This window comes from Coregonus lavaretus, assembly GCF_964263955.1.
Source record: "Coregonus lavaretus genome assembly, chromosome: 37".
In the NCBI taxonomy this organism is placed as follows: Eukaryota; Metazoa; Chordata; class Actinopteri; order Salmoniformes; family Salmonidae; genus Coregonus; species Coregonus lavaretus.
In genome coordinates, this window is record NC_140024.1 from 26,151,949 (window position 1) to 26,168,850 (window position 16,902).

General features: G+C 41.8%; 1 protein-coding gene across 1 annotated transcript in view; it reads right to left on the minus strand.

Annotated features, from left to right (window-relative positions):
• The window catches only part of LOC311111392 (uncharacterized protein), a gene marked incomplete at both ends in the record, with an annotated part of 153,995 nt that extends 148,653 nt beyond the window's left edge, over window positions 1-5,342 (minus strand). The window contains 3 exon segments of the mRNA XM_084154108.1: window positions 3,757-3,858; window positions 5,091-5,318; window positions 5,321-5,342. Coding sequence (XP_084010234.1) covers window positions 3,757-3,858; window positions 5,091-5,318; window positions 5,321-5,342 — 352 coding nt within the window.
• Window positions 5,343-16,902: the final 11,560 nt, after the last annotated feature.

Sequence of the window (16,902 nt, forward strand, 5' to 3'; positions counted from 1 at the left end):
GTAGGAAATTGTAGGAAATTGTTTTGTTCATGAGAGAGCTGCAATGATAGAGGGAGAGTAATAATGGAGGGATGGAAGATAGAGGGGGACAACAAGCAAGAAAAAGATAGGAGATAAAACTGTCCGAGAGACAGAGAGAGAGAGGCAAGTAAAACAGTCAAGTAAAGCGATAAACAGCAGTGAAAGGAATAAGTGTTTGTCTGAGGTGTTGACAGACAGAGAACCCAAAACAGGCACCCTGACTGTGACAGTGCATACTAATCAAATGGATTTGGATTGGTGGATTGGTGGATTGGTCCAATAGCAACCTGATGTGTGATTATGCAGCGATGGGAAGATCAAACAGCGGTATGTAAATTAGGAGCTGTCAGACAAGACATGTAGTCTGGCATACCAAAGGAGAATGTCGCTGTGCTCAGTGCTCAGTATTCAAATCTACTTCCTGAGGGACAGACGCTATCATCTTTCCCATGCCAAAATGTGTTTGTCGAGTATGCCCACCCCTCCACCTTTTATATTCAAATCAATAGGAGAGGGTTGTGTGTATGACTTGCTTTGGGTTTCACTTCGGTTCTCAATATACATGTATATATTTTTTGTTGATCAAAGCCTTGCATGGTTATGGTATTACTTTTTAGGTAAGACATATTTTTGATACCCCCTAAGGATGGAAAATAACATCCTTTTAAACCCCCCTCCTCCATATTCCAACCCCTTTAGACAGAGTTGCGTCCCAAGTGGCACTCTATTGCCTTTATAGTGCACTTCTTTTGACCAGGGCCCTCTGATCAAAAGTAGTGCACTTTAAAGAGAATAGGGTGCCATTTGGTACATATCCTAAATATCACACCCTGTTCACATATCTCTATTGCAGGTAATACAGTCATTTTCACTTCACACTCACTTCTATGCTAACTGCCTTATTTCTTCCATTGCCAATTATTCAGTGGTTTGAAAAAAGTATATACTGTATGTTCATAGTATATAGGTTTTGTCTCAAATGACACTTTACTCCCTATATAGTGCACTACTTTTGACTAGAGCCCCTGGTCAAAAGTAGTGCACTATATAGTGAGTATGGTGTCATTTCAGCCAAAAACAGAGCCCTTTTCACTTTTAGCTTTGCTTTACTGCCTGTTTCCTTTCTTGCTAATGATTCAATGTTCTGAAAACAATCTATATATTTATACAGACGTAGGATCTTAATTTGACCTACAGTATATTGTCCCGGCAAAATAGTCCTGCAGCAACAGGATTTGAATGTTTAGTTCATAATGATGCTTGATCGGTGGTTTGGCTATTAGCTGGCCAAAAGTAGGCTACATGAAAAGTGCAATACTGTTAATATAACCGTGTGTTAGTGTGGGGTTTCAGTGAATTTATGTAAATTACAAATCTCATCTGCATTTCCTGCAGTGTAGGAAAATCCTCAGCAACAAAAGAGTGATCAAATTAAGATTCTACATCTGTAGCATGAGCCAGCACTGGCTATGTGTGAAATGAGTGGGTGGATGGAGAGAGATATAGAGGCTCCTTTGCTTTGATCAGTTGAAGGGTTTCTCACACGGGATCATGGAAAGTGACAACAACATATGCTCAACTCTGCTGCTGCGTCAATAATGAGATATATCAGTGTATATCAGAAATAGACATACAAAAATAAATAGTATTTCAGTGACTGCTTATACAAGAAGGACCAATGAGGAGGAGATGGAGATGGCATGAACAGTTGCTGCTGTAAGCAACAGGCAGGGTGGTCATCAGAGAGCCATGCTAGAATAGACTAAAGTGACAATACTCATTCATAGCTAATAAGCAAGCATGGTTTCTAGGGTTAGGGTTTGTGAATAGAAGATGTTGTACTTCCGTCGTCTACAGCATGGTCAGATAGTGACGACCCACAGACACACAGTAGTTCCACGGCTCCACTGGCTCACCACAGGCCTTGGTCTCATCTTCAGCCAGGGGAGATTGTGTTCACTTTGACATTAGAGCCATCGATCCACAGTCTCCTATAACCTTAATATGAGAGTCTGGTCGATACGCCCCATTTCATCTACAGCTCATCCCCATGGTGCCTTCTCTTGTCTGGAGAATAGTGACTCCATTCCAGGGCTACGTTCCGAATGGCATCCTATTCCCTACATAGTGCTATACTTTTGACCAGAGCCCTATGGACCATGGTCAAAAGTAGTGCACTATATAGGGAATAGGGTGCCATTTGGGTCACAGACAAAGAGGTGACAATAATAGAGATGTCTGCTGAGAAAGGACATGTCTTGTGTGACTCTTCCGGAAGCCCAGACTTGACACAATCTGATAACTGATCAACCCTCTGTATTTTCAAGTATTTTGGTGGCAGCATCATGTTATGGGTATGCTTGTCACCTGCAGGGACTGCGGATTATCAGGATCAAAATAAATATGAAAGGAGCAAAGCCCAGGTAAAAAGTTAGACGAAAACCTGCCTCAGTCTTCTGAGTACCTAACCCTGGGATAGAGTTGTATTTGTCAGTGGGACAATGAACACATTTTAATGCCAAAGACACATCAGAATGGCTTTCCAAGAGGTGTTGAGTGTTCCTGAGGGGTACAGTCTCAGTCCTGACTTAAATCTGCTTGAAAATCAGAGACAAGGTTTGAATATTGCTGTCCATCAATGATTCCCAACCAAATTTACAGAGCTTGAGCAATTTTGACAAAAACAATAGCTATATGCCCTAAGAGTTATGCAGGGTTGGTAGAATCTTATTACAAATGATTTACTGCTGTAATTGCTGTCAAAGTTGCTTCCACAAAGTATTAACTCTGGGAAGTGAAGCATATGCAATCAAGACATCTTCATTTTTTATTTTTTATTCATTAAAAAAATGTTATTTCCTTTTTCCTTCACTTTGAAAATGTTAAGCAGGTTGTGTAGATCAGTAGGAAAAAAATCAAATTAATCATTTTTTAGATTTAATTTTAAGTCAGCAAAAACAGTGCAAGGGGTGTGTAGCAGTCATAACCACAGACAGGAAGGTGGATGTCAGTGATAAGGCCACTGCAAGTTCTTGCAGCAACTAACTACAGCTCTGAAAGAACACCCTGTTCTTTAGCCGAGGTGCTGGTCAAAAAAAAATCCACAGCGGTAGAGATGAGTGTGCGACTTCCTTTAGAGCCCTGAAAGGAACCATGGCTCTGGTCAAAAGTAGTGCACCAAATAGGGAATAGGGTACTATTTGGGACACAGCCCATGGATTCTCTCCAACGGCTCCTGTCACCGAACGTTTTATTTACTCTGAAAACCTTTCAAAAGCTACTTAGTGTAATAAAAGAGCAAAGCTTTCCAGACTGCATCAGGGCTGATGTATCGACTTTCTATTGATTAGGCTCATAAGGAGGAAATATGAGGAAACTTTACATCTGTTCATCAGCAATTTCTGTAAAATGTGGAAAACACACAAACCAAGCAGACATGACACACAGAAACACTAGACTCAAGACAACAGGATGACACTGTGTTCGTTAGTTCCTCTCCTCTCGTTAGTGTGCATGTTTGAGATTGACTGACTACATTGCAGTCGGACTGCTCAGAATCACTGATATACAAATCCCTTTGCATCTCAAATAACTTCTCCTTATGTGATCAAGATGAGTGATTCTGAGCCTCGCCTTCCGCAAACTGATCACTTCTAACAATTTATTGCTAGGCCCGTTTGTCCATGTGAGTCATGCAACCCCAAACTATCACCTTTGACCCTGAACAGGACTGACCTTTGACCTCTGAGGAGAACTGGGCGGAGTGTCGCGTCTCAAAGAGCTGCAGCTCCCTGTTCAGGTCGCACAGAGTCAGATCGATGTCCCAAGACTGCACCCCTGTTAACACACGATAACAAATGTAGCATGATGCACTATGTTACCCATAATTATCTATAACCATACAACAAACACATTACTGTTGGAGTAGAAGTGCCTGTCTAGGGGCTGATTTCTGTCACGTGACCTAATGAACATGACCCTGCTGGTTGTTATTGCTCCTTGGCACTGATTGGTAGATTTCTACTAATAGGCTGGAGAGGGCCTTCACCATCTTAATCAACCACTGACTCAAAGTCATGGATTAAAAACCATTAAACACCATGGCCTTCCTTCGAGTACTGGGAATGGATAACCCCTAATGTACAGTAACATCGGAAAATTACTGGGTTGGCAAATAACCCCTTGTAGGAAGATGATTGTTATTAATATTGGCAGTTATATGATTAACCTTATTACGCCCCCTGTAAATGGTGAACTACCCAGTATGCAAGCTGTTTCCCTGTTGTGAATGATGCCAGTTCTCATTTAAAAGAGTGTCCATTGGCACAGGAAGAGACATCAGTTCAGGGTTTGTGTTTTTTCTTGATTGGCCAGTGTATTGCCTCAACCTTATTCTATTCAACGACCTGTCACAGTTTTCTCTAGAATAATTTAACATCATGTTTTTTTGTCTGGGATTATTTCCAGTCATCTATATTCCAGTGTTTCAGATAACCCAGTAGGGCCTATTGATTTCACATTTGCAAATTCTTAGTTATTACAGCCAACTGCAATAACTATGGAGAATAATCCATTGCAAACTATAAAGAGTAATTAAACTCTTTATACCAGAAACACTGCAGTCATTCAGGATATCACATACTGGTACAATAGTTTTGTGTTCCGTATTGCTATATTCAGCCCTATAGGGGGCTATACATCTGGTGCAGTGTCCTCTATGTATGCATTACCAAACAGCTCTGCTCAATCTGAAATCTAACTCACTCATACTGCAGCCTGTATTTGAGATATAGGCATCATCCGCTCCCTTTTTGATCCGCTGCAATGGATTAATTAGATGATGACAATATTCCAAACAAAGTCACAGCTTGTTCTAAAAACCAATTTGGTTAGATTTTTGTCATACATTTTAATATTGCAAGTGCAGGCCAATGCATAGGGGTCAAGCCTCTGACATCTAAACAAACCACATTTTTACATAAAACAACATCTTTGTGGGTAATCTTGAACTTGAACAGTTTAGAAAGATGTGTAAAGACTTATAATACCCTGTCAAGTAGCCCACTCACCCTGTTTTAAGTGTTTTTTGGCAGACTGAAGGTGGTGGTCCGTTGAGATTTCTCCGATAACTATCAGCATGTAAAATCTCCCGTGGTTAAACGGCGGTCTGGTCCTATGGTGCTGTCCACGGTGCTGAACGGGTAGGGTGGGCTCGCGCTGCTCCTCCGGCTCTCCTGGCGCTACAGAGAGCGATGCTGCTGCAACAGGGATTTCCATGGCAACAGCAGAGGAGCGGATGCTGGCTCCTTTTCCATCTCCATGACAACTGCATCCGGTGGCAGCACAGTGCGTGAGGGAGGGTTGGGGGAGGATCGGTGGGTGTGGCTTGTGAGGGGGACGCGATTTGATTGGTGCAGGGATATATGGCTATTTGATGTCACAGCACGCCATTGGCCAAATCCGAAATGGAGGTTATGAGAATGTTTATCAATTTGATCTGAATCGACTTTCATGCATAGGTAGTGGTGATGATGATGATGAGTGGTATACTATATGGTCCTCCTCATTTGATACATCAATAATTTAGTTAACAGACTTAAGATAGAAAATACAAAATGGGTAAAATAAACATGGCTGTAAACCACCAGCATTAGGGCTACTAAAACTAGTCCTGTAGTTTCCTAATAGGCCTACCCACCTAATATCTTAGGAAACATCTGTTCCTGTAAGACTGTCTTTGATATATCTGTGTCTGGAGAAACTGAAGTTGTTTTTCTTGAATAAATAGGTATATTTATATCACTGTCCCTGGATGTACCACCAGGAGATGTTGCCAATAGACTACCACACTGACACCTCTTTGTTCCCTCCCTGAACACAACAACCCTTCATCTGTGCAGAGACGTTGACAACAAAAGGCCTCAGAGACGAAGTGGAATAGAATACGTTTTTTAAATGTTAATGTATTACATTATCTCCTAAAATAGCTGGAAAATAACCAAATTAGCTACAGAGGGGAAATGCTGGCCTGAAATGACCAGAAAATTGGAGGATGTTCATTGAGTTCTCCACTTATCATGTTTCATAACAGGAAACTCAGTTGTTGTGGGACAAAAATGATCAGTCCGTCTTGAATCAGGATGCTTATTGGCCTACAGATACAGTACAAGTACATTGACCTTTGCTTTGGAAAGTGAGAACTAATCGGAAAATAGTACGAATTCATTATTTTCACCATTGATTGACAATAATGAATTAAAACATGTTGTTTGCCCTCATAGTAGGCTTATGTAACTCATATAGTCACCCTATGATGGAAACATTTTGGTGGAGATGAAATTCAATCTAGAATATACCATTTATTTCAGATTTCGATCTGTTTTGATTGTCATTTTAAGGCCATTTTGAAATGATAATTTAAAGACCAAAATCACTGTTTGACTTTGACCCTTATCTTATAGTTGGCACTAGATGTCGTACTATAGGTTCAGTTTCTATGTCTGTTAATGACCATGTATAGGTGGTTCAGCAGCTATATGACCAGGAGCTTTACGTCATAGAAGCTCCCCAGAGAGTACCTATGCACTGCACCAATCAGCCCAATCTAGGCAATTATCCTAAAAAGAGAGGGAGTGGAGAGGGTGGAGAGAGAGGGTGGAGGACAGGAATGGAGAGATTTGGGGTGTAAGACAAAGATTTACACAATTTGGCATGCATGTCATGCTCAGGATATGAACAGCTGCCTTTCAGAACATAAATCATTGGTGAGTTATATATAAATTCGCCCCATGGAGGTTTCGTTTGACAACCTATACCACACGATCTAATCTGAATATGAAGGGACGTCTCGTATTTTATAATTCACTTGATTGATCTCTGATCTGACGTTCAATATTTGACTGTATTATCAATACATGTATGAAGAGTTTAATTTGGAGCTTTGAAAGGACACAGCAAGTCAGGAAGAGATTGTATTAGTATTTATTATTTTATTAGTATCTCCATTAGCTGTTGCCAAGGCAGCCGCTACTCTTCCTGGGGTCCAAACAGGAACAAAACAACACATCACAACAAAACAATAGTCTACATCATAAATACAACAACACATCACACAACACATTGTGCACTATACAAATGTTCACTGCTCCACCATTACAAATGTACAATATAAAATGTACAATATTACAACAATACAACAATACAACAATACAATATTACAACAATACAACAATACAATATTACAACAATACAATATTACAACAATACAATATTACAACAATACAACAATACAATATTACAACAATACAATATTACAACAATACAACAATACAACAATACAATATTACAACAATACAATATTACAACAATACAATATTACAATATTAAAATGTGTGTGTGTGTCTTTTGATCTTAATGGGACAGGAAGTATGATCAGAAACAATATTTGCAAACAAGGATATTTGTAAACAGGAAGCAGTAGACGTAAAGCCATTCACTGTCTTTTCACATGGTGGCATTTTATTCACTCTAGCCTTCCTCCATCGATCCATTTACATGTGCATGGATGCTTTCACCTTATATATCTAACAAGCATACCTCAGTGGGCTTTAGGTTGCTCTAAGGCTGCTGTTTGTGTTTAGAAGGAGCCTGTCGGATGGTGACGTCTCCTGCAGCAGTGATAGATGGCTGGGGTTGTTTATACACCAGGACCCTGCTCTGGAGTAAATCTCCCTCCTCTCAGCAGCACAGTGGTTCTGTCCCAAATGGTAACCTATTCCCTATTTAGTGCACTACTTTTAACCGGAGCCCTATGGGCCGTGGTGAAAAGTAGTGCACTATGTAGGAAATAGGTTGCCATTTGGGACATAGTCAGCCAGTGTTACATCCCTCAATGAGTCAGCACTCCTATTGATCTCACACTGAGACAGGCCTGAGCCAAAGATCCTCTCAAACGGAACCTGCTGTGCTCGTGAACAAGAGTATCTACTGCCATCTGCAGGATTAAATGAGAACACTTTTGGTTTGATCGCTTATAAAAGAAGATTCCTTCAAAATAAGTATAATATTAAGTCTATTAGTTGACTAATAGACAAATCAGTGCCGTAAATTAGAATATTAATGTTAATATTGAATGAAGTAAAAGATTGTTACAATGTTGATTGGTACGCAGGATATTTCAGAATGTGGTTTAGGTTGCACACAGTTAAAGCACAGACCAAAACTAACATATTGGGGTTGACAATAGTTTCAATGTTTTTAAAACAGTCCCGTAGGCCAGTAGCCTCTTACAAGCTGGCGAGATCAGGATGGTTCGTACGAGGCTAGTAGGCCAGTGGTTCCCAACCTTTTTCGCTTACTGTACCACCAACTGAATTTCGCTCTGCCAGGAGTACCCCTGAAGTACCCCCTCATGTGCATTTTACCAGTAGGCCTATGGTATCATGATTCAGATACAGAGTGTTTAATAGTCACATGTACAGGGTTGCAGGTGTGATTGCAGGGTATGGGGGGAATGACCATATGGGGAGCAGCATAACCATTGAGGGGATGTGGGGACCAAGTTAAATAAAAACAATAAACATTATAATAAAAAATCAATAATATACACTGAACAAAAATATAAACCACCTGTTGCTCAGTTGGTAGAGCATGGCGCTTGCAACGCCAGGGTTGTGGGTTCGTTTCCCACGGGGGGCCAGTATGAAAATGTATGCACTCACTAACTGTAAGTCGCTCTGGATAAGAGTGTCTGCTAAATGACTAAAATGTAATGTAAAGTGTTGGTCCCATGTTTCATGAGCTGAAATAAAAGATCCCAGAAATTGTCCATACAAAAAAAATAATGCTTATTTTGCTAAAATTTGGTGCACAAATTTGATTACATCCCTGTTAGTGAGCATTTCTCCTTTGCAAAGATAATCCATCCACCTGACAGGTGTGGCATATCAAGAAGCTGATTAAACAGCATGATCATTACACAGGTGCACCTTGTGCTGGGGACAATAAAAGGCCACGCTAATATTTGCAGTTTTGTCACACAACACAATGTCACAGATGTCTCAAGTTTTGAGGGAGCGTGCAATTGGCATGCTGACTGCAGGAATGTTCACCAGAGGTGTTGCCAGAGAATTTAATGTTCATTTCTCTACCATAGGCCGCCTCCAACATCATTTTAGAGAGTGGGTAGCTGACTAGTGGTGGCTATTCAGCAGCCTGATGGTCTGAGGGTAGAAGCTATTGGCCATTTCCAGTTTTTACCATGATGCTCCGGAGTGATTTAAACGGGGAGAACAGGGTATGGCTTGGGTGGATAGGGTCCCTGATGATCTTCTTGGCCTTCCTGCAACACCTGGTGTTGTAGGTGTCCTGTAGGGCCGGCAGTGTGCATCCAATGGTGCGTTCGGCTGCACGTATCATCACCCTCTGAAGCGCCTTACGGTCCGCGGTGGTGGAGTTGCCGCACCAGGCTGTGATATAGCCCGACAGTATGCTCTCGATGATGCTCCTGTAGAACACTGTGAGGATCCTCGGGGACAGGCCGAATTTCTTCAGCATCCTGAGGTTGAAGAGTCGCTGTTGTGCCTTCTTCACCACGGTGTCCGTGTGGTTAGACAATTTCAGCTTCTCTGAGATGTGTACGCCAAGGAATTTGAAGTTATTAACCATCTCCACCGCTGCCCTGTTGATGAGGATGGGGGCGTGTCCAGACTGGTTCCTCCTGAAGTCCACAATCAGCTCCTTTGTTTCGCTACGGTTGAGGGAGGGGTTGTTTACCTGGCACCACGCCGTCAGAGTGCCTACCTCCTCCCTGTAGGCTGTCTCGTCGCTGTTGGTAATCACGCCTACTACTGTTGTGTCGTCAGCGAACTTGATGATGGAGTTGGAACTGTGAGGCCACTCAAGTACCCCTGGTTGAGCACCCTAGATTTTACAATTCTAAAATCTGTGAATCAGACAGCCTAAGTACATTGAATAAATTGGATTCCCAAACTTGAGCTGTCCAAGTAGGCTACATCATATTTTCTTCTGAATTCGATATTCCATAAACCTGTACCATAGAGCTAATGACAGTACAAAATAGTTATAGAACCAAACACAGCATTACCCTACTTTTATTCTTTTAGTACACATTTTTTTTAATGGTCACTTTGCCAAAAGTGATGAAAATCTAGCCTAACATAATTATGTGATCAACATTTTAGATCTATTCAAAGTAATCCCAGTCCCACAATAAATAACACACACGTGTAGTCCTACACAGGGTTCCAAAAGGGGTCTTCGTCTGTCCCCATAGGAGAACCCTTTTGGGTTCCAGGTAGAACCCTCTGTGGGAATGGTTCTACATTGAACCCAAAAGGGTTCTACCTATAACAAAAAAAGGGTTCTTCAAAGGGTTTTCCTATGGGGACAGTTGAATAACCCTTTTAGGTACAGTGAGGGAAAAAAGTATTTGATCCCCTGCTGATTTTGTACGTTTGCCCACTGACAAAGAAATGATCAGTCTATAATTTTTATGGTAGGTTTATTTGAAAAGTGAGAGACAGAATAACAACAACAAAAATCCAGAAAAACGCATGTCAAAAATGTTATAAATTGATTTACATTTTAATGAGGGAAATAAGTATTTGACCCCCTCTCAATCAGAAAGATTTCTGGCTCCCAGGTGTCTTTTATACAGGTAACGAGCTGAGATTAGGAGCACACTCTTAAAGGGAGTGCTCCTAATCTCAGCTTGTTACCTGTATAAAAGACACCTGTCCACAGAAGCAATCAATCAATCAGATTCCAAACTCTCCAACATGGCCAAGACCAAAGAGCTCTCCAAGAATGTCAGGGACAAGATTGTAGACCTACACAAGGCTGGAATGAGAAGGTAACAACAGTTGGTGCGATTATTCGCAAATAGAAGAAACACAAAAACCACTGTCAATCTCCCTCAGCCTGGGGCTCCATGCAAGATCTCCCCTTGTGGAGTTGCAATGATCATAAGAACGGTGAGGAATCAGCCCAGAACTACACGGGAGGATCTTGTCAATGATCTCAAGGCAGCTGGGACCATAGTCACCAAGAAAACAATTGGTAACACACTACGTCGTGAAGGACTGAAATCCTGCAGCGCCCGCAAGGTCCCCCTGCTCAAGAAAGCACATATACAGGGCCGTCTGAAGTTTGCCAATGAACATCTGAATGATTCAGAGGAGAACTGGGTGAAAGTGTTGTGGTCAGATGAGACCAAAATCGAGCCCTTTGGCATCAACTCAACTCGCCGTGTTTGGAGGAGGAATGCTGCCTATGACCCCAAGAACACCATCCCCACCGTCAAACATGGAGGTGGAAACATTATGCTTTGGGGGTGTTTTTCTGCTAAGGGGATAGGACAACTTCACCGCATCAAAGGGACGATGGACGGGGCCATGTACCGTCAAATCTTTGGTCAGAACCTCCTTCCCTCAGCCAGGGCATTGAAAATGGGTCGTGGATGGGTATTCCAGCATGACAATGACCCAAAACACACGGCCAAGGCAACAAAGGAGTGGCTCAAGAAGAAGCACATTAAGGTCCTGGAGTGGCCTAGCCAGTCTCCAGACCTTAATTCCATAGAAAATCTGTGGAGGGAGCTGAAGGTTCGAGTTGCCAAACGTCAGCCTCGAAACCTTAATGACTTGGAGAAGATCTGCAAAGAGGAGTGGGACAAAAACCCTCCTGAGATGTGTGCAAACCTGGTGGCCAACTACAAGAAATGTCTGACCTCTGTGATTGCCAACAAGGGTTTTGCCACCAAGTACTAAGTCATGTTTTGCAGAGGGATCAAATACTTATTTCCCTCATTAAAATGCAAATCAATTTATAACATTTTTGACATGTGTTTTTCTGGATTTTATTATTATTCTGTCTCTCACTGTTCAAATAAACCTACCATTAAAATTATAGACTGATCATGTCTTTGTCAGTGGGCAAATGTACAAAATCAGCAGGGGATCAAATACTTTTTTCCCTCACTGTAGATTGCAAAAAAAAATCTAAGAGTGCACGCACCTCAGCACCTACATGCACTAAATATGCCAACATTAAAAAATGCCATTGCATCTTTAAGTGGCACTGTCTGTATCCACACCCTGTCTTCCTGGAAAAGAGAGGAAGGGGGGCGAGAGAGAGAGAGATGTGAACGCAGTTAACGCGCACCGGTATTGCTGCAAAGGGGGCAATACAAATCTCACACTTTCTGCTTGCAAAAGAGAAAATCAACTTTTCAGGTAAAGCAATAGTTTGTACTTTCTAGTGCCTAATACATTTTTGGGGGAAATGTGACATAATATAGGCCTATTTGAACATCAATGTCACTGGTTTGTGTTCAAGGACAGGTTCAGAATAGTGACTTGCGTTCGGATTTTCGTGCTCCGTCTGCTGCGCATTTCTTATTTTCGGTTCCAACTCAACTGGTCTGCTTGGCAATATGACGCGCCAGCACGATGCACCGCACCGTGTACGTATGTGTCGCCTATAGCCATATGATTTTCATATCAGTGGTGCTGTGTTTAGGGTTGGGCTTGAAAAAAAGTATCCACGACCTAATGCTGTTATTCCGTTTTTTAGGTTTTATTAAAACAGTTAAATCATATTTATGTATAGGCTAGCTTATTTTAAACATTTTGATGAAACATTTTATGCATATATTTTATATTGTTTATCAACGAAATTAGGCTATGAATATCATTAGCTCATGAGGTTGCATGCTGTCCAAGGGCAACCCAAAATGCATCATCTTCATTGCCTGGTAGTAGTGTATTATGGGTGCCTCAATAACGTACCAAAGATACCTGTGATTGCTATTGAGTTGTACTGGCTCAAATAACCTTTCTGAGCTGCATGTAGATACATGTTTAAACAAATCTAATAGTTTGAATAAACTATCCCCGCCTAAGCTATTTGTTCCCCTGCTACACTAAGGGAATGATCATATGCTGTTCTTTCTTAGCTGAGGTAGTTTCTGAAGTCTCAGATTGCCAGTGGGTCAATTCGACTCAAGGTTCTCTGTGTTAAGATGTAAAGTCTAATCACTTTGTTATAACTATTTATTTAAATGGAGTTGCCATAGCATCACTAATGGACTTGGTGTCCTCTGACAAAAAATAAGTGAGACATTTCAGAGTCAATTCACTGAGGATTTGGGAATTTGTATAAAGTGTTTTCCTACATTCAAACATCAAGCCTTTTTCTGTGGCCTGTCCTAGACTGCGTCTTAAATGGCAGCCTATTCCCAAGCCATTTCAGACACAGCCCATGTCTGGGTAGATGATAGTAGATAATACAGTGTAAACTGTCAGTAACAGTAGTGTACCATCCTACATCTGATTAATTGATTTCATTAGGCAGAAATGGGTAAGCAACTGCATGCTGATTACATACTTGGTTTGAGTTAAATGCTAAATGTCCTGGGTCCTGATGCGTGATAAATATTTTTTATTGCCCTACTTTTGTGAGGAACAGATTGTGGCGTCACCATAGAAACAGAGGCAGGTTAAAGTAGTCCTGAGTACCCATGGCACTGGGGTTGATTAAAGAGATAGTTCACCTATGATGTTAAATGAAAAGAAGTCCATGCTAGGAGAGACAGCAATCCACACTTTGATTTTGTTTACATAGCCACTGCTGCCATCAGCTGCAAACGTTGGCATTCTTTACCCCAAACAAACTGGGGGAGTGAATGAACTCCGGGCATACACAAATCCTGTTAACATGAAATAAAGTAATGAATCTACAGTACCAGTGAAAAGTTTGGACACACCTACTCATTCAAGGGTTTTTCTTTATTTTTACTATTTTCTAAATTGTAGAATAATAGTGAAGACATCAAAACTATGAAATAACACATATAGAATCATGTAGTAACCAAACAAATGTTAAACAAATCAAAATATATGTTATATTTGAGATTCTTCAAATAGCCACCCTTTGCATTTATGACAGCTTTGAACACTCTTGGCATTCCCTCAACCAGCTTCACCTGGAATGATTTTTCAACAGTCTTGAAGGAGTTCCCACATATGCTGAGCACTTGTTGGCTGCTTTTCCTTCACTCTGCCGTCCGACTCATCCCAAACCATCTCAATTGGGTTAAGGTCGGGGATTGTGGAGGCCAGGTCATCTGATGCAGCACTCCATCACTCTCCTTGGTAAAATAGCCCTTACACAGCCTGGAGGTGTGTTGGGTCATTGTCCTGTTGAAAAACAAATGATAGTCCGACTAAGTCCAAACCAGATGGGATGGCGTATCGCTGCAGAATGCTGTGGTAGCCATGTTAGTTAAGTGTGCCTTGAATTCTAAATAAATCACAGACAGTGTCACCAGCAAAGCACCCCTACACCATAACACCTCCTCCTACATACTTTTACGGCGGGAACTACACATGCGGAGATCATCCGTTCACCCACACCGCGTCTCACAAAGACACGGCGGTTGGAACCAAAAATCTCTAATTTGGACTCCAGACCAAAGGACACATTTCCACTGGTCTAAAGTCCATTGCTTGTGTTTCTTGGCCCAAGCAGGTCTCTTCTTCTTATTGGTGTCATTTAGTAGTGGTTTCTTTGCAGCAATTCGACCATGAAGGCCTGATTCACACAGTCCCCTCTGAACAGTTGATGTTGACATGTGTCTGTTACTTGAACTCTGTGAAGCATTTATTTGGGCTGCAATGAACTTATCCTCTGCAGCAGAGGTAACTCTGGGTCTTCCATTCCTGTGGCGGTCCTCATGAGAGCCAGTTTCATCATAGCGCTTGATGGTTTTTGCGACTGCACTTGAAGAAACTTTCAAAGTTCTTGAAATGTTCCGTATTGACTGACCTTCATGTCTTAAAGTAATGATTGACTGTCGTTTCTCTTTGCTTATTTGAGCTGTTCTTGCCATAATATGGACTTGGTCTTTTACCAAATATGGCTATCTTCTGTATACCCCCCTACCTTGTCACAACACAACTGATTGGCACAAACGCATTAAGAAGGAAAGAAATCCCACAAATTAACTTTTAAGAAGGCACACCTGTTAATAGAAATGCATTCCAGGTGACTACCTCATGAAGCTGGTTGAGAGAATGCCAAGATTGTGCAAAGCTGTCACCAAGGCAAAGGGTGGCAATTTGAAGAATCTCAAATATAAAATATATTTTGATTTGTTTAACACTTTTTTGGTCACTACATGATTCCATATGTGTTATTTCATAGTTTTGATGCCTTCACTATTATTCTACAATGTAAAAAATAGTAAAAATAAAAAAACACCCTTGAATGAGCAGGTGCGTCCAAACTTTTGACCGGTAGTGTATGTACAGATTATACACCTACTATATTATGTTCAAAATGTGTGTATCAGTTATTTCACTCAGCTCCCTTATGGAAAGACTCTATCCACCTTTGCTTTCACTTCTAACGTGCTCATAAAGTGGAGAGCCAGAAGGAAGGAGAAGAGCAAGGGAGGCCATTTCATAGCCACCGACAGGTCTGATTGGAGTGCAATGGTATGATGATGGATTGCATTTAGGTTTTCTACCACTGTTTCAAGCACTTCATATTCTGGGGGCAACTCACCCCAACTATATAACTGCTATTGAGCACAGCCTGTGACTAACCCTAACCTAACCCTGTGCCCTATCCACAACACCACCCCCTAACCTAACCCTAACCCTGTGCCCTATCCACATCACTCCTTCAAAGCTCCACTCTACTACGTGTGACATGATATAGTTGTACCGTAGCCTATAGCCTATATCAACCAAAGTTCAAATATACATCATCAGTCATATGTTTTACTCCTAACAATCTATTTATTACAGGAAAATACAAACATCATTACAGATATTCTGTAACCTAACTCTCCAGACAGAGGATTTCTTCTTCTTCTGTTGGGCTGTAGAAGGCGGCTGTGTGCTGTTGGGAGATCAAGGGGAATGAGGGAGGCGATGGCTGACTGGGCAAACACTGATCCGTTACCACCTTCTCTATCGTACAAAGGTTTCCTGAGAGCCCCCTCGTCTTCCTATCCTCCTTTCGAATGTTCCTGAGCATGCTGGTTATCTGGCGCCGGCACTTTACCCAGTCTTTACCACATTGGCGCATGTCTAAACGGCGAAACTTTGCAGCGACAAACTGTCTTATGGCAGAAAGTTTGTCCGGGTCCAGTTTGTTAAGGCCCAGTGCAGGAATGCCCATGAGATTGCTGGAGGCTAGTTCACATTGGGAGAAGACAGCATGTAGAAGATATTGCACTGTTGCCCTAGGCGTCTGAAACTTGTGTGCGGTTCTAATTGTGCTTGCAGGAAGACGAACGTTCCACTTCATGTAGCCCAGCCAAAGCAATTCATCCTTCTCTGTGTTTGTTCTGCTTCTCTGAATTTGTTTGCCTGCAACAGGTGTCCTATGAGCTGACAGAGGACTCTTCTGCAAAGGCTCAGCGGTGGTTTGGCTGCCAGGCAGATGGTTAGTCATTAGGTGGGTTTCTACTACGGCTTTTGCAAGCTGGATAGGGTTATCCTTGGGGACATGACTTGGGAGCCTGCAAGAGACATTGGTCACTTTGTCCTGACTAACCAAGGGGCTACAAAGTTCTATTTGGACCTTTTGTTCCTCTTCCTTAATCGACATTTGATCATAGTCCACCTCAACCTTCACAGAACATTGGTTGTTGGTTTTGGCAAGCTGGATAGGTTTATCCTTGGTTACCTGACTTGAGGGGCTGGGGGCTACCACTCTAGTGAGGGACATTGTGTTGACTATCTGGATGGGTTTATCCTGGGCTAACAGACATGGTCGTCTGGGGGCCTTCATAATGTTGTTCTGCTGGGTAGGTTTATCCTGGGAGACATTGGTCACTTTGTCCTGACT